General features: G+C 44.2%; 1 protein-coding gene across 1 annotated transcript in view; it reads right to left on the bottom strand.

Moving 5' to 3' along the window:
• The window catches only part of Tango6 (transport and golgi organization 6 homolog), a 156,978-nt gene that overhangs the window by 101,134 nt on the left and 37,446 nt on the right, over nt 1-18,398 (bottom strand). Inside the window, exons 10-12 of the mRNA XM_051169082.1 lie at nt 16,367-16,496; nt 13,940-14,131; nt 4,715-4,849 (exon numbers count right to left, since the gene is read on the bottom strand). Coding sequence (XP_051025039.1) covers nt 4,715-4,849; nt 13,940-14,131; nt 16,367-16,496 — 457 coding nt within the window. The remainder of the gene's footprint in view (nt 1-4,714; nt 4,850-13,939; nt 14,132-16,366; nt 16,497-18,398) is intronic.

Genomic DNA, 18,398 nt, shown 5'->3' with positions numbered 1-18,398 from the left:
AAGAACTGTGTGCTAAATGATTACAGCTAACATGTATCAATCACTGTCCACATACAGACACTAGTGTGGCTCTCTTTTCCCTGTAGCATCACATGACTAGTTCCCGACACACCGTGGTTATGGAGGCCTGAAGGTTGCTCGGTAAGGGAGAGGGCAGTGCTTTAAGGCCTTTGGTAAATATGGAACAGTTACTCTCTTCCTTTCTTTTTCTCTTCCTGCCTGCCATTTGTCCACCCATCCATGCTGTTTATTAGCTGCTGTAGCAGCCTTGTTAACAATGGGCAGTGAGCAGGAAATGCCTGCTTGAGAGGCAACAGCAATTAAGAAGGAATGATGTTCCATAGAGAGAGTGTCCAGCCCAGCGAAGGGGAGGAAGGACAGAAGTGGCACCAGTCAATTCTCCTTGCCGAATGAACAGGATCTCAGCAGGAGCACCCGCTCTCCGCTTCCCCACGGTGTGGCCGACCTCTAGTTTGCTCACTGCTATTCCACAGAAGTCCCTGTTTTGCTATGGTTCTGTATGTAAGTCAACTACACCTAAAATGAAGACACATGCTTATTACAATCTTTTTTAGATTTGTTTATTTTATGTGTAGGAGTGTTTTGTTTGCATTTACGTCTGTACACCATATGAGTGCAGTGCCCGAGGGAGCCAGAAGAGGGCGCCAGGCACCCTGGGACTGGAGTTTAGATGGCTGTGAGGCACCACCTGGGCACAGCGAGCAGGTCTGGGTCTCCTCCAAGAGCAACTAGAGCTCTGTATCTCTGAGGCAGCTCTACAGTCCTCAGGAAAACTGTTTATTACAGAAGGGTTGAAACAGTGGCCTTTAGCAAAGAAAGGAAGGAAGGAAGGAGGGAAGGAAAGGGAGGGAAGGAACAAGAATAACTAGATAGTACGGTGTAAAGGCAAACTAAAGATGGCTGTCTCTTTAGAGAAAGGTACACCTTTGGTCTCTCAGTAATGAACCTCACTATGAAACCTGGGCTTTACGATTCGGAGGCCAGCCTTTAAGTAAGACATTCTATTGCTGCCCTGGGACAATACAGCTTCAGTTTATCCCAAAGAAAGGCAGAAATGGTCTGTTCAGCATCACTAACCAGGGCAATAGTGGGCCCACAGGCTCTACAACATCAAGCAGAAACTGCTCCCTGAGGGGCAGAGAAGACTCTCCAGTGTTACACTTTTGCTGATGACCAAGCCTGGAATTTAGAAAGCGAGTATGGAATTACAGTCATCTTGTTGGCAATGTTAAACCTGCACTTTCTTCAAATTAACTCCTCTTCCCAGACACGATGTTTTAATAATCACCTTAATTACATGAATTATGAAGGAATGAAGAATGGCCCTGACGCTGTTAGATTCTATTTCATTAGCCAAAACAATTGCTCCCAACAGGGAGTGTGCAGAGCATGGTGTTCTGGGCTCTAAAGCAAAGACTGCGAGTGACAGCAGTCACTCACATCACAGTCTTCAGGGGTAACTTTATTGTGACTCCAAGACAGAACCTAGCATTACCGAGAAACCCTTATAGAGCTGGAGATGTAGTTCAGGGGTTGAAAGCACTGGCTACTCTTCCAGGAGACCCAGAATCAATTACCAGCACCCACATGGTGACTTGGAACCATACAAACGCCGGTTCCAGGAGATCCTACAAGTCTCTTCTGAGGTCCTTGAGCACCAGACATATAAGTAATATACATACATATATGGAGGCAAAACATAAAATAAAGACAATCTAAAACTAAAAAAAAAAAAAAAAAAAAAAAAAAAAAAAAAGGGAGCCTGGGCTGGAGGACGGCTCAGAGGTTAAGTACACTGACTGCTCTTCCGGAGGTCCTGAGTTCAAGTCCCAGAAATCACAAAGTAGCTCACAACCATCTATAATGTAATCTGATGCCCTCTTCTGGCCTGCAGGTATACATGCAGACAGAGCACTATATACATAATAATAATTAAATAATAAATCTTAAAAAAAAAAAAAAAAAAAAGAGCCTTTGTCAAAACAGTGGTAGCACACACCTTTAATCTCAGCCTTCAGAAAATAGAGGCAGATAGGCCTAAGAATTTGAGGCCAGCCTGGTTTAAGAGTTCCAGGACCAGGACAGCCAAGACTACACAGAAAAAATCAGGAAAAAAAAAAAAAAAGAAAGAAAGAAAGAAAGAAAGAAAGAAAGAAAAAGAGCATGAGTCAGGCAGGAAATAAAAAATTCGCCAATCTAGGACAAAAGTAAAGGGGGTGATGTGTGTATGTTCCCTTGAACTGCACAGTCAGGGGAGCCCCGGATACACTAATGAGTCAGGATGGCTCATGGGAGGGTGGGACAGGCAAGGGCTGGGCAGCTACAGCCAGTGAAGACAGCCAGTGTATGCAGCAGCCTTCAACAGCAGGCTTCTAGAAAGGGAGATGGGAGATTTCTGTGGCTTATTTTCCATTTGTTCTAGTGTCTGAAATAAGTACTAAATAAGACACACATACACGCACACAAAATCTATGCTTTCAATTTATAGACTATCCAAATTAATATTCAATCAGAAAAACAAAACTCAACTAAGCTAATTAAATCCATTAGCAATCCAATTTAAGCTATTCCATCTGTGAACCCTTCCTTCTTACATCTAATAAGACTCTGGAACCTTAGCCAAAAACTTGTTTTTTCAGATGACATACAAAATATAAAATTAGGAATACTAATGAAGTCCAGTGAGAAATGGGACGCACACTGACAAATAGCCCAAATGAAATCATCTCTCCTCAAGAGTAGGCACGAGTGTCCCACCTCTGGACACTGAGGACATAATGTTGTAGTCTGGGGTACAGGCTGTTGGCTTTGGGCCACTGACTGGGCATGCTTGTTAGAACACTGGAGATGTAACACAGGAGGAAGTGAACGGCCCTGGGTTGATCACCAGAACCACAGAGGGGGAAAAATAAGTCTAGAGAGAGGCAAATTCTAATATATCAAGAATCAGATCTGGATGTGCAAACTCAAAACGCATCCCCAAGAGCTCCCTCCTCATGGGTAGTGAGCCTGACTCATAATAGCTGCTGGGAGACTGTCCTACTTCCTTGCAGTCTCCTACGTAATGTGTCACCCAATTAACCAGTCACCTTCACAAGCAGGATCTAGCCCGGCCTATCCTTTTCTTTTGTAAGTGCTGGCCCAGGGGCTCTACAACACAGCTAACTGGCCTTCCATCAGTGCCTCAAGAAAACCAAGCTCTTCTCCAGCTCCGAGCCTTTGTTTCTTGAATTGAAAGGATTTTTTCCAAGTGTTCTATAAACTCTAACACCTACTCCTCTTCAAGCCTGAGTTTAGCCACGTTTGCTCACTGAAGACCTCTCAGCCTAGCTCACATGATGTTCCCTTGGTTCTCTTCCCTCTTCTTTTGAGGTATTCCCTTCACTTCTTCTTTTTTTTTTTTTTTTTTTTTTTTTTTGGTTTTTCTAGACAGGGTTTCTCTGTGTAGCCTTGGCCATCCTGGATTCACTTTGTAGACCAGGCTGGCCTCGAACTCACAACAATCCGCCTGCCTCTGCCTCCCGAGTGCTGGGATTAAAGGCGTGAGCCACCACACCCGGCTTCACTTCTAATCCTTTGTTTTAAATGGTCCTTCTGTATGTGCCTCCCTTACTGGGCGTGAGATATAAGCCATGCCTGCCTGTCTCGTCCACTGCTATATTCCCAGATCTTTAGCTCAGAATCTGGCATGTGGCAAATATGCAATCGATAATGTTTAAATAAATAAATTGTAAAAACTATAAGTTAGAGCAGGAGAGACAGGTCTGAAGATAGCTCTTGCAAAGGACCTGTGTTTGTTTGCCAGTACCCACATGAGGCAGAACAGCAGTCTGTAAATCCAGCTCCAGGGGATCTGACAGCCTATTCTAGCCTCAACAGGCATCTTCACTCATGTGTGCATAGACACACACATACATAGACTTTAAAAATAGAAAGAGATCGTTAAAACTACAAATTAACCATGTAAAAACTGCATAGCATAAGCTGGCCATAGTGGTACACACCTATAATAGTTCCTGGGAGATATAACGGAATATTAATAATGTTATATTGAGTTCAAGGCCAGCCTGGGCTACATGAGCTTCTGCCTCAAACAAAAACAAAACTTTTTTTTTCTTTTTGAGACAGGGTTTCTTTATGTTACCTTGGCTGTCCTGGACTTGCTGTGTAGACCAGGCTGGCCTTGAACAAATAGAGATCGGCCTCTAACTCCCTCAGTGTTGGGATTAAAGGCGTGTGCCACTGCGCTGGCAAAACAAAACTAAAAGAGACAGGCAGCCGGCTTAAGTGTACTGCCTGCTACAGGCTAAATGATGGATCCTGAGCTCAAGTGGAGCCATGCAAAACTGATGCTGTCTGAGGAGCTAGGAGGATGCCAAGGATTTCCCACCAACTCTTTGAAGAGTGAGAGCCAGGTGACTACCTCAGTAGCAAAACACTTTGTGCAATGTTTCCAAAACAATCTAGCTCTATGTAGGAAAGAGCCCGGCCTTTGAAGGTGACTCTGCACAGGTCAGTGTGAAGTGGCATGCTTACCAGCTGTGTTAGAGATACTTCTCATTAATAACCCAACTTGGTCATCCCAGTTCTCCTGGGTCCAATATCCACTCTTGTTTTCCACGAAGATATGGAAGAAAGGCGGCAGACCCTCTTCCCCACTCAACATTCAAGTTTCACTCATAGGTACACTCACCTGAACAGCTCCTCCTAGCATGACAGCCACCAGCCCCATGGACATGCTCAGGGTTTGGGATTCCACGGTGCTCTCTGCCTCATGAGACAGGCTTGCACATGCTCTCTGCAGTGTTGCTGCTATAAAGTCCACTACCTACCAGAGAAGGAAAAAGAACCGGTGAGGGAAAGAAACAACTGTAATATCCGTTCATCTTATATCTATCTGAACAGCCGTCTTTAGCATCATGAGAACATAATAGTTGCTACTGTGTGGCAGGAGTATTGATCTGTGCTTTTCTGCTTTTTTTTTTTTTTTTTTTTTTTTTTTTTTTTTTTTTTTTTTGCATTTGCCAGTTTATATAGGATACTTTAAGGGGCTGGAGAGATGGTTCAGATTAAGAACACTGGCTCCTCTTCCAAAGGTACTGAGTTCAATTCCCAGCAACCACATGGTGGCTTGCAACCATCCATATGAGATCTGATGCCTCTTCTGGCCTGCAGGAGTTACATGTAGGTAGAACATTCTGTATACATAATAAATAAATCAATAAATCGGTTTTTTTAAAGGATGTTTAAAAAGATACAATGACAGCCAAACGACAAGATGGAGAGGACAATGCAGGAGCTTAGCTCTCTCTAAGCAATCTACTTCACCCGGGAGTTCAGCAAAGCAGAAGTTTCTAATTATTTCACCTGCATGTTATTAGAATTTGTTATTGTTGTTGTAGTTGCTGTTTTGAGATGGGGGGCTTATGCACTCATGCAGCCCAGGCTGGCCTTGAACTTGCTATGGTTAAGGACGGTCTTGGACTTCTGCTCATCCTACTTTCAGTTCCCAAGTGTTGGAATTATAGGTCTGTGTCACCATGCCTAATTAATGTGATGCTGGAAAATAAAACTCGGGGCTTGCTGCATGCTGGGCAAGCACTCTACTTATCTTTTGAGATGGAGGTCTCATGTAGCCCAGGTTGGCCTCCAACTGAAAACACAACTGAGTATGGCCATGAATGACTGATGTTTGTTCCTGCTTCCTCTATCTCCTAAGCACTGGAATTACAAGCATCTGTTACTCCTGGCTTCCTTCTTTCTTCCCTCCCTCCCTCCCTCCCTCCCTTCCTTCCTTTCCTTTCTTTTTTTAAAATTCAATACTGGCAAGCAAGCTCAGAGCCTTGCACATGCTAGGCAAGGGCTCTACCACTGAGCTATAAACTCAGTCTCAAGAACCCATCTCTTACAAAGAAAAGAATTCTCTCCTTTGCCCCAGCTAACTGTTATATGTGCTATTTACTTGGAGGAGGCAGAAACTTATGTTCACAGAAAAACCTGTAGATGGTTGTTTATAGCAGCTCTAGTCATGATTCTCAAAGCTTGGAGATGACCAAGATGTGTTTCATAAGGTGAGTGGAGAAATAAACAGATTTGTCAAGACAGCGGGAGATAATTTAGCACTACAAGTGATCTATTAAACCATGAAAAGGCTTGGAGAAATATTAGTGAGGAGAATTACTACAAAGTGACAGAGCCCATCCAAAAGGATACACGTGAAAGAAAGGTGAGCAGAGAGAGTACAGGAGACAGATACGACAGTGACTCTATTCTTAGGCTACGAGGATGGTAGACAGGTGTAACCAATTAACTGTAGAACCCGCAGAGTGAACCCTAATGCAAGCTATAGACTGAGTGACAATCATGTGCTCTTAAGGATTCATTAACAACAACAAAGGGGCCCAGGAATGTAGCTCAGGGGTAGACTGTTTGCCTAGCAGGACGGGGACACACACACACACACACACACACACACACACACACACACACACACACACACACACACACACACACACACACACACACACACGAGATAAAGAATTCTAACAAAAGCATTGCTCTCTGGTAACAATGGGGAGGCTAGGGACGGGAGGGCACTGGAAATATATGAGAAACCTCTGTGTCTGCTCCATTTTGCTATGAATCTAAAACTACTCTTAGAAAATAAACTCTGAGCCAGGGAGACAGCTAGGAGAGTAAAAGCACTTCCGTGCAAGCCTAACGATTGGGCTTAGATCCTCAGAACCCACTGCTGGAAATAGCAGCATTCCTAGTAACAAGGGAGGCAGAGACAGGAGGAATATTACAAAGTAAATCTGAAAGGACCCTGACCAGTCAGCTTGCCTGGAGTACACAGCACAGCGGCAAGTGGCGAGAGCTTACTTCAAAATCAAGTCGGCAGGGAAAAGAGAATCAATGCCCAAGGTCACCCTCTGACCTCCACACACACACTATCAAATACATATATAAAAATAAATATTACTTTCTGACCATCTAAAATGTTATCTCAAGGAGGTTTCCTCCTTGGAGATTTCTCAGTTCCACATCTGACAGTCTAATTCTAGTAAGCAATGAATTTATAAGTCAGTGTCCTCAATCTATAAATAATCCAGAGTCATATTCTAAGTGTCAATATTTTTAAAGCCACAAGACAGTTCAGACACAGGATTTTATATAGTGTAGACTATAGATAACTTTCAGTGCAATTAATTTGGTCAGCATCATTTGACCTGAGCCTTGTATAATCACCTTAAGTACAAACTCTTCTGAGCAAACAACAGCAGACACACATTCCCGCACGTACACATGCACACGTGTATATTCAGGATTAATGGCTCAGAGGGGAGATATCATTTTGAAAATGGGAAAGTTGAGATAGGTCATAATAAGCCTCTAAACACTGGGAAAGGTTGCATGCTTAACTCTCGGGACAAATCACATGCTATGCTAGAATCCCCATTGCAGGCTTAAAGCTGGGAGAGTGGCCTGTTAACACTTGTCTTCTGGGGCAAGGCAGGAAACCGCAAAGGTTATTTAAATGTTCCTTGCAGAGAAACAATGCCAGCAATTTCCACCTCCCATTCTAACTCAGAGACTTTCCTGATTTACATACTATTTTGGGCCACCTAGTTGTGCCACCAAAAAGTCTTTTGTTGTTGTTGTTGATTTTTGTTTTTTACCAGAGCTGAGGACAGAACTCAGGGCCTTGTGCTTGCTAAGTAAGCGCTCTACCACTGACTTAAATCCCCAATCCTCCACCAAAAAGTTTTTAAAGTGTGCCTTGGTTTTTTTTGGCTTTCTGGTTTTTGGTTTGGTTCTGTTTTGTTTTGGGTTTTGTTTTTTGTTTTTTGTTTGTTGTTGTTGTTTTTGGTTTTTCTTCAAGACAGGGTCTCTCTATGCAGCCTTAGCTGTCCTGGACTCGCTTTGTAGACCAGGCTGGCCTCGAACTCACAGTGATCCGCCTGCCTCTGCTGGGATTAAAGACGTGTGCCACCACGCCTGGCTGTGCCTTGTTTTTATTTAGCTTCTATGTTAGCAAGAGAATTGCCTAATTGCTGGAACTAGCTTTTCCTAAGCTCCTAGCTAGTGTTTTTTATTGTTAAAAACATTACATTTACCTAGGTATGGTGGCCCACACCTGTAATCCCAGCACTCAGGGAGGCGGAGGCAGGCAGATCTCTGTGAGTTTGAGGCCAGCCTGGTCTACAAAGCAAGTACAGGCCAGCCAAGGCTACACAGAAAAGCCCTGTCTTGAAAATCCAGAACACGGCCGGGCGTGGTGGCGCACGCCTTTAATCCCAGCACTTGGAAGGCAGAGGCAGGTGGATCACTTTGAGTTCGAGGCCAGCCTGGTCTACAAAGCGAGTCCAGGACAGCCAGGGCTACACAGAGAAACCCTGTCTCCAAAAAAGAAAAAAGAAAATCCAGAACACAAAACCAAACAACAACAACAAAACCCATTGCATTTGTTATATTCCTCTGTGTGTACACAAGCACACATGCCACATGTGTGTGAGGTCAGAACAATATGTTGCAGTCAGTTCTCTCCTCCACCAAATGGGCTCCAGGGATTGAACACAGGTTTTGAGACTTGGTGGCAAGCACCTTCATGCACTGAGCCATCTCACCCGACCCATTTCGTTCTGTTTTTAAAAGGCTGGAAGCCAGGCATGGTGGCGCACACCTTTAATCCCAGCAGAGGCAGGCAGATCTCTGAGTTCGAGGCCAGCCTGGTCTACAGGGCAAGTTCCAGGACAGCCAGGGCTACCCAGAAAAACCCTGTCTTGAAAGAAAGCCAACAAAATAAGGCTGGAAAACAAATAATATAATCAATCCTATTTTTAGGGAAGAAGCTTTCTGCTTGTATGGATGTAAATATAAAACAAACAACTGAGAATCAAGAGAACGTGAAATTGAGAGAGACAAAAGGTTGGGGCGCATTGGGGGGCACTGGAGGAAGGAAGTAGTAGATGGGCATGATCAAAATACATCGCATAAATGTGCAAACATTTCAAAGAATAAAAAAAATAAAAATAAAAACCTGGGAGCTGTTAACTAGGAAGTAATGGCCAGTTATTAATGTATGTCATCAATACAAATATCCTTTCTCCCAAACTTCCTGTTTGTGTGTGGGAAGGGCACTGAGACAGGGTCTGATACAGCCGGGCTAGCTCCCAGTTGCTATGGAGCCAAGGCTGAGCTTGAACTTCTTGATCCTCCTCCCACGTGCCAGATAATTTCCATATCCAACCAGACTTCCTTCCTGTAGCACCCTTCCGACAGCAGCTTACCCTGCTTCCCACTTCTTGTGGCTCTGATGGGGCTGCCAACCCAAGAAGAGGTCCCTAGGGACTGGCTGAAGCCTCTCAGAACTCAGGGGGGTTTCAGTTTACTACCACCCAAGTCAGAGTTCCTTGAGTTCAGCCATGTCTCAGGAGGCTGCTGCAATCCACACAATCAAGTCAGCCTCCAGCCCCTTCCACTCTGTCAGCACTTTGTCAGCAAGTTACTCGGTCTCCATAAGGGTCATTAAGAGGATTAAATGAGTTAATGCCTGTCATGTGTTCAGAATGGAGCCTGGTAAACAGCAAATACCTAATGTTATTATTAAAGAGTGAAGTAATTATAAGCAGTTGACTCAGTAGAGCCAGACTCAGGTGAGGAGAGATGAGACAGGACACATCCGTGCAGTATAAGTCTGCTGCTTTTCACTGTGCTACTCCCACCCACAGCCAAAGATCCCTGAGCTCAGCACTGGGTAAGAATAAACCTCTAGGCTGGCGAGATGGTCCGGCAGGTGGAAGTGCTCGCTGTGCAAGCCAGTCAACTGAGTCTGCTCACTGGGGCCCAAGTAAAAATGAGAGACCCAAGGCCACAAAGCCATCCCATGACCACATGAGGCCTCCCACCCTATATACATGTGTACAACACAATAAATTTTTTAAAAATTAATTTAAAAGCCTTCGTTCTTTCTTTGGGGAGGGGAAGGTTATAAAAAAGTTGAGGGAAAGAATCAAAGGGCTCCCCTAAATCTCAGACAGCCTTGACACAGTTATGTTCACACTCAGTTCCAGCCTTCAAGTTTAGCTAGTGCTTCTGTTACTCCCAGGTCCCCCTTTTCTGCTACTCTTGTTTGTGTGCTTGTTTCGGGGACAGACTTTGGTTGGTTGGTTGGTTGAGCATTGAGACAGTGTCACTATGTAGCTCAGGCTGGCCTAGAACTTGTGGCAACCCTCCTGCTTTGCCCTCTGTGGTAGGATTATGGGCACACCCCATCTTGATGCCTGACTCCTTTTCTTTTTAAAAATATCTCAACAGCTCTGTTGAGGTTTGTTAGTTGCTTCTTAACTTCTCTCCACACGGATGTTCAGTCTCCCAGTTTCTCGGCTTGATAATCAGCTATGGTTTTGTACCTTCCAAGTTTTACCATTATCCTTTCTCTATTATCACCTCTACACACACACACACACACACACACACACACACACACACACACACACACACACCACCTAAAAAAGGAAAACAAAAGGGAGAACTACGCTGCTGACTACAGTAAGCCGGCTCAGCAGTGTGCAAAGGATGTAGTTTCTGAAAGGGCAGAGCCCTGCTCACTCCCCTGCACTAGCACTGGGCTCCTTGCTGGCCCTGGTTCCCTTGGGTATACGCCTGCTAGCTGGAACACTCTCCCACTAGGCCTCTCAGTAGCTCCCACCTTCCCTAGCTCCATATAGGTCTATACACAAAAGTAATCTCCTCAATGTGGCTCCCCATGGCCATCTATTTACAAGCTTTCCTTGTTCCATTTTTCTCCAGAAATGATCACCATCTGACACACTTCATAATGAAATTATCACCATATGACATGTTTTGCTTCCTTTAATTTTTTTTTTTTTAAAAGCTGGGTGGTGCAAATATTTAGTCTCAGCACTTGGCAGAGGCAGAGGCAGAGAGGCAGGTGGATCTCTGAGTTCAAGGCCAGCCTCACCTAAAAGAGTGAGTTCCAGGTCAGCCAGGGCTACACAGAGAAACTCTGTCTCAAAAAACAAACAAACAAAACAAAAATAAATAAATAGAATAAGTACTAAAAATTCTTTCAAACTTGAAAATGTTTCTAATGTGGGGGAGGCGGTTGGTTTCACGGGGACACAGAGTGTCCCATCCACGTCCCTTCTGACCATCTTAGCAGGCAATGGCATCACCTAAATTAGGCAGTACCTAAAGCCACAATTTCAGTAGAGATCTTCGAAATGTAGTTTTCTAGTTCCTTCTAAATGGTTTTCACTATGACTATCCCAGAGGGCAAGCAGTCTACCAATTAATCTATGTTGCCAGCCCTGTGATTCTCCTAAGGAGAAAAATGCCCCTCTGTTGCTTATCTGATTAAGCTGGGATCTAATTACTAAGGAAAGGCAAGACAAATGCTTTCTTCATTCCCTTTGATTATCAATTTACAAAATAACGACCAGATGCCCTGACAATCTTTAAAGAATCCTGTGAGGTTTTAAAAATCATTTTCTATCTTTGATGTGTCTATTTAGCCACTATTCTTCTGAATGGTGCAGTCCTGCTGTGTGTTGCAACAAGAGTCCCTACAAGGTGGCTCCTAACTGCTACTGCCCTGACCTGTTAAATTCAGACAGCTTCCTTGCGCCTTGAAGCTTATAGTGTGCAGTCTTCACCTCAGACCTCAAATCAACCTTTATCCCAGACAGCGCTGAGCACTTTGAGTAGAAATGATTTTATAGACTCCACTCTGGAACTAGGGCACTTACTGATGCTGACTGCCTTTGTTCCCGGCCCCGACAGGAGACCACACTAGGAAATATCTGTTGTTTTTAGAGAAAAACATTAATCATGCCCTCACACTAAGATTTCCAACTGAAATTCAGGAGTGTAGAGATTTTATGCTAGTTCTTTGGCTTTTATACATTTTTCATATATTAAAAATATGCATTCCTAATAATATAACATAATGCCTAATAATATAATTCCAAATGACATACAGCTTATTTTCTTTGTGTGCACGCGCATGTGAATATGCCCATGTGCTTCAAAATAATATGCCAGTGTCATCACTAGCAGAGAGATTACAAAGCACAATTTGGTACTTCCTGGTGCTTTTGTTCTGGTACTTTTTAAATAACCTGTGCAAAGGGTGATACAATGGATCAGCTCATCTTTTGTACCAGCCGAACACCACTGTTCCTTAATTAGGAGTGAAGGAGGTAGCTGCGAGGCCCAAGCCCTATCAGCTTTAGACCACTTCCCCGCCCACCCAGCGCCCCGACACAGAAACACACAAATCACCCTGCCCAGCAACATGGGGTCAGTGAACTGAAGAGTGAGGGGCATGGACAGGAATCAGGAAGATAATTCCCATTAAACAGGCAAGCTAAGTCAGAGCTGACAGGCAGCAGCTAGCGTTCTCAGCGGGAGCTCTTAGTGACACGCTGCTTAGCAACACGGACGGCAGATGACAATGACAACCATACAAAGACATGGAGGATCAGATTTAAGCGTGACAATCATACCATCTTACAAATCACTCTTCACCAGCCAGGCACAACTAATTCTGGTTAAGTGGTAAAATACGGTCCCTGCGTTGCCTACGCATTATTACTTTTATCTCCTACTTTTTAAAAAGGGAGTAAAAATGATGTTTCCGTCAGGGACTGACCCACACAGCAACTCCAGCCCAAGAGCACTGTTTTTAGAATATCTTAAAACTGCTCAGGGTGATGTGGAGATGAACTGTGAAATGAAGGATTCATGAAGTTTAAAGCGGTCTTATTTACACACCATTTGGTTCATTCGTTGGTTGGTTTTTCCAAGAGTTTCTCTGTGTAGCCCTGGCTGTCCTGGAACTTGCTCTATAGTCCAGGCAGGCCTCGAACTCAAAGAGATCCCCCTGCCTCTGTCTCCTGAGTGCTAGGACTAACGGTGTGTGCCACCGCACCAGGTCTGAAACACTTTTTTTTTAAATTTGAATTCCAATTGTTCTCAATGTGTGTGTGTGTGTGTGTGTGTGTGTGTTTGTGGCATACGCACACATACATGTGTAAGTACATGTGTCTATGCATATAAAGGGGCCAGAGGTGGATACCAGGTGCCCTGCTCTATCCTCTCTAGCCTATTCATTTGACAAGAGTCTCTCACTGAGCCTGAACCTATGCTGGTGGCCAGCTAGCCCCAACAATCCTCTGTCTCTGCCCTGCACATAGCTGGGGTTACAGGCACATGTGTAGTCACACCCAACTTTTTACATGGGTACTGAGTATGCAAGCACACGTTCTCATGTTTGTACAGCAAGTGCTCTCATCCTCTGAGCCATCACTCCAGCCCTTCATTCACAATGTTTGACCCATGTGACATTTTAAAAAAATAAAGACTTTCAGGCTCTCATTCAGGCACACTAGATCAAACCTCTAAAAGGGAGCCAGGTAGCAGTATAGTTTTTAAATGCTAGGTGACCTTACTTGCACCCAAAGTTGACTATCATGACAGCATAACAAACATGGAAAGCAGCCCTTGGAGCTGTATGTGGCTGAGATTCACATCGGGAGCTTGTTAAGCATATGGCATAGGAGGAAAGATTCAGATTCAGCTGCTGTGAGCTTAATTAGTAGCCACCGTGTTTAACCAGAATTCCAAGAAACATGGAAAGGTGCCACCAGACTGCACTCTAAATGACTGTTTTTGAGGCAGGGTATCGGTACGTAGCCCTGGCTGGCCTAGAACTCACTCAGTAGACAAGGCTGGCCTTGAGCTCACAGAGATTTGCCTGCCTCTGCCTCCACATCCTGGGATTAAAAGTGTGCACCACCACGCCAAGATAAGCAACATTTATTTATTGGAGAAAAAAAAAAGTAAAGAAACCAAAATAACAGCAGGCTGGATCTAGAAGGTGACAGTGCCTCACCTGAGCAATGTGTGTGAATATCTGCTCAGACACTCTCTCACACAGAAGGCCCAGCAACTGCAGGACCAGCAGCTTCCGCTCTTGGTCTTCTAGAAGCAGAGCCTGGTGCTCCTCTAATTCCCGGAGGCTCATACAACTGGCAGGTTTGGGGGTGAATCCTGCTTCATGTTCCATCACCAGATGAGACAACTCCTGGAAGCATGGGATGAAAGAACAAGTGAAGAAAAAAGGCCAGCAGCACTATGGACTTGGAAAACATATGCAGGAAAATATGCAAAGAAGTAATCTGCATTTGTTATCTACTCCTGAGATCTGAGCCAGCAGGAAGGCTGAAGAGAGAGGATGGCAGGTTTGAGGCCCACTGAGGCTGCAGAGAGAGTACAGGACCACCCTGGATGACTCAGTGAGACTTTCCTCAAAATTAAAAAATAAAAAGAGCTGGGGATGAGGGGCTGGAGAGATGGCTCAGCGGTTAAGAGCACTGACTGCTCTTCCAAAGGACCCGGGTTCATTCCCAGCACCCACATGGCAGCTCACAACTGTCTGTAACTCCAAGATCTGACACCCTCACACAGACAGACATGCAGGCAAAACACCAATGCACATACAATAAAAGTAAATTATTTTTTTAAAAAAAGAGCTAGGGGTATATAGCTTCATGACAGAGCTCTTTTCTAGTATATACAAGCTATAGGTTCAGCTTCCAGTACTGAAAGAAAAGCGAAAAAAGAAACAGATGCTGTCGAGTTATATGCACATAGTAATAGCATGTATATCAATTTATACACATGTGCACACACACATAGACACATGCATACACAGAGCACCGGATTAAGGGAGAAAACCAACTCACGGAAGTTGTCCTCTGACCTCCACACATGCACAGTGGCACACACATGCTCTCCCTCACACACACACACACACACACACACAATTATACCCAAACACACACAAATAAGAATTTGAAAAAAGGACTTGGTTGACAAACTTTTTATAATATTTCACAGGTCTGTCACTAACCTTCCCTGAACTGGGCCTTCAAATGATATAACTTAGCCAAAGTCCTTTTAGAGACCATTAGGTGACCTTCCCTTAAGACAAGTCAGAAGTAAGCCTGTATTAATGGAGAATTAATTACTGTGGGTCTGGTAAGCTTTCAGCCGCCCTCCTCCACTGTGAACTGTACTGAAAGGGAAAGCCTGTAGCTCCCTGACAGTTAGTGCTTTGCTGAAGTGGCTGTCAGCTGAGACGGATGGTGTTCAACTGTGCCTGGTAATTTCCTCCCTGGGGGACATTTTTGGTTGTTATAATTGGGGTTAACAAAGGCAGTTAGTGGGTAGAGGTCACAGGTGTCGCTAAATATGCTACAAAGAACAAGACAACCACACCAAAGAACACACTTATCTAAACCAAATGTCAATTTTGCCAAGATGAAGTTTCCCTGGTTTCAAGCAAGGCTCCCTAAACATTTTAACTCACAATCTCTTTTCCCTGAAAAAAAATTAATACAACTATATATGTACACACATAAAATAGGTATACTAGTCAGCCAAGTGTGGTGGCTCATGCCTGTAATCCCAGCACTCAGGGGGGAGGAGCAGGCAGATCCCTATGAGCTCGAGGCCAGCCTGATCTACAAAGCAAGTCCAGGACAGCCAAGGCTACACAGAGAAACCCTGTCTCGAAAAACAAAACAAACAAAAAAACAGAATATTAGTGTGAGAGGTAGAAATGGAAGTGAACATGGAGAGGAGAAAGTATCAAAGAGAAACACCCCCTTCTTCAAGCCGTAGAAACGTCAGCTTCGCATTCCCAGCCACCACTCAACCTTAAATTCCAGAGACTTCATTCTCTTTGGGCAGACTTGAGAAAGCGGAAAAGGCAAAGCTGGAGGTCACCAGCAGACATCAGGAGAGCTCATGGTATGGGGTACAAGTTGCTACTGGAGATTAGGGCCAAAGGCGACACAACATAGGGCACTCGGCAAGAAACCGGAAGAGATTTCAAACGGTTACAGAGTGAAATGAGGGAGGCACAATGGCTAAGTCTCCCTTCCAAACACCTGACAGCACAACAGTCAGAGAGGATAAGGGATTACTCTGTGGCTGTAAAACCTGCTATTAACTTCAAAAGCGTTCTTACTGTCAACACGAAGCAAAGATTAACTCTTTCATAGATCAAGAAGGCTGTGTTGTTCGCCTCTAACGTTTCAGTGTGGATTACATCGCAAAGCAGTCACAGCACATGGGTACCACTGACAGTCCTCTTGACCACCCCAAAGCCTGCGAGGACCCGGACTACCTTTTGTCTTCTCTTCATTTATCTTATGGAAGCTAAATTTTAGGAGCTAAAATTATGAATGCCTTAAAGAGTCAGAGGCTTCCTGGAGCTGCCCCAGAATGAAGTGACGACTGTGTGGGCTCCTACCTTCAAACAAAAGATGAAGAAGTCTCCTGCCAAACCACACTCCTGGCAGTGGAACAGCAAGTCCCCAAGACACTCCAGCTGGCTCTGCTCTGAAGACACCTTCTGGAACAGGGCTTCATCTTCATCGTCACTGCCACACAGGGTAAGAGGCTCACGTCAGCGTCAACACACGGCACTCTCGACGCCTCAGTGACTTTCTTTGTTAAAAGGTTTAGTGTGACTACAGGGTCACATGCACACTGGCAGTAGGTTGCATGTGGATGTCTGAGGACAATTCTTGGCCACCACTTCTCTCCTGACACCTTGTAGGATCCAGGAAGCCAAGTCAGGTTCAGGCCTGAGCACAAGCACCACCTGGTGAGCCGTCGCAGGAGCTGGAAGCTCATACTAACATGCTAGAGTAACGCTATTTCCAGACCCTGAAAATACTTTGCTGTATTTCCATGCTGAAAAATGCAAAGTACAGACAGGTTGGTGACGCACACCTGTAATCCCAGCACTCAGGGAGGCAGAGGCAGGCAGATTTCTGTGCGTTCAAGGCCAGCCTGGTCTACAAAGTAAGTCCAGGACAGCCAAGGCTACACAGAGAGACCCTGTCTCAGAAAACCAAAAAAAAGAATGTAAAGTACTTATTATTAGGAGCTAAGCTACTGTACCCTGTATGATCATTTATTTCTCAAATAGAAAAGATTTGTGAAGGAAGTGGCTTTCAAGATGATTGCTGAAAAAAAATTTTTTTAAGTCAAATGTGTCTAAAGAAAAAAAAGGTGATCGTTGATGCTGGGTGTGGTGGCTCAGCCCTATAATCATAACATTTGGGATAATATAGGATGATTCCTTCAAGTTTGAGTCCAGCCTGTGCTACATAGTAAGTTATAGACCAACCTGAGCTACATAGTGAATAAATAGCAACAAGTAAAAAAAATAAAAAATTAAAAAGTCTGGCTCCCTAAGTGCTCCTAAGAGTTCAGTTTTTGTTTACATGGTTTATTTTGAAACAGGGTCCCATTAGGTAGCCCAGGCTGGCAAGGAACTTGCTATGGCCTTGAATTCAGAGAGATCTGCCTGCCTCTGCCTCTGCCTCCCAACAGCTGAGATTAAAGGTGCATATCACCATGCCTGGCTTAAAATTTCATTAAAACAACTTACTGGAAACTTCTGATGGGCTAATTGGCAGAGTGAAAGGAAATTGGTGAAACAGCTCAAGCTGCCTGCCCCGCCACTAGGGAGCTAGCAAGGCGATGGAGCAAATGATCCTTTTTTAAGTGTCTATGGGACCTATTTTTTTTTAAATGAGGTATTCAAGTAATTTTGTGTGTGTGTGTGTGTGTGTGTGTGTGTGTGTGTGTGTGTGTGTGTGTGTGCGCGCATGCGCGCGCATACATGTATACTATCAAAACGGCTACATCCCTAACCCGAACATACATCCCAGATTTTAAGGAGTGGTTGCGTCTGGCAGTGGAGGAAGATTCATTTTATCACTGCTTACTAACTATATTCTCATCAGGAAGTAAAATAATAGTTTCAATGAGAACTGTGTGTTTTCATGTACATATGTACTAATAAACACACTTTTTTGATAATTTTGTTTGTCTGTCTATCTATCTATCTATCTATCTATCTATCTATCTATCTATCTATTTAGAGACAGGGTTTCTCTATATAACCATGGCTGTCCTGGAACTCCCTCTGAAGACCAGCTTGACCTCAAACTCAGATCCATCTGCCTGCCTCTGCCTCCTGAGTACTGGGATTCATGCTGTGTACCACCACTGGCCTGATAATTCTACCTGAATACTATAGGGTTTTTTTCCCCCTATTTTTATAAAGTCTAGCATATTCAGTGTATGCTTTATAATTTCACCAAGTGGTCAGGTGGTTCAGGTGGTGCACGCCTTTAATCTCAGCATTTAGAAGGCAGAGGCAGGTGAATCTCTGAGTTCAAGGCCAGCCTGGTCTACAGAGTGAGTTCCAGGACAGTCAGAGATACAGAGAAACCCTGTGTTGAAATAAAACCAAGCAAAAAAAAAAA

Source organism: Acomys russatus, chromosome 26, assembly GCF_903995435.1.
Source record: "Acomys russatus chromosome 26, mAcoRus1.1, whole genome shotgun sequence".
Lineage (NCBI taxonomy): Eukaryota > Metazoa > Chordata > Mammalia > Rodentia > Muridae > Acomys > Acomys russatus.
This window is presented reverse-complemented; position numbering and strand designations above follow the sequence as displayed.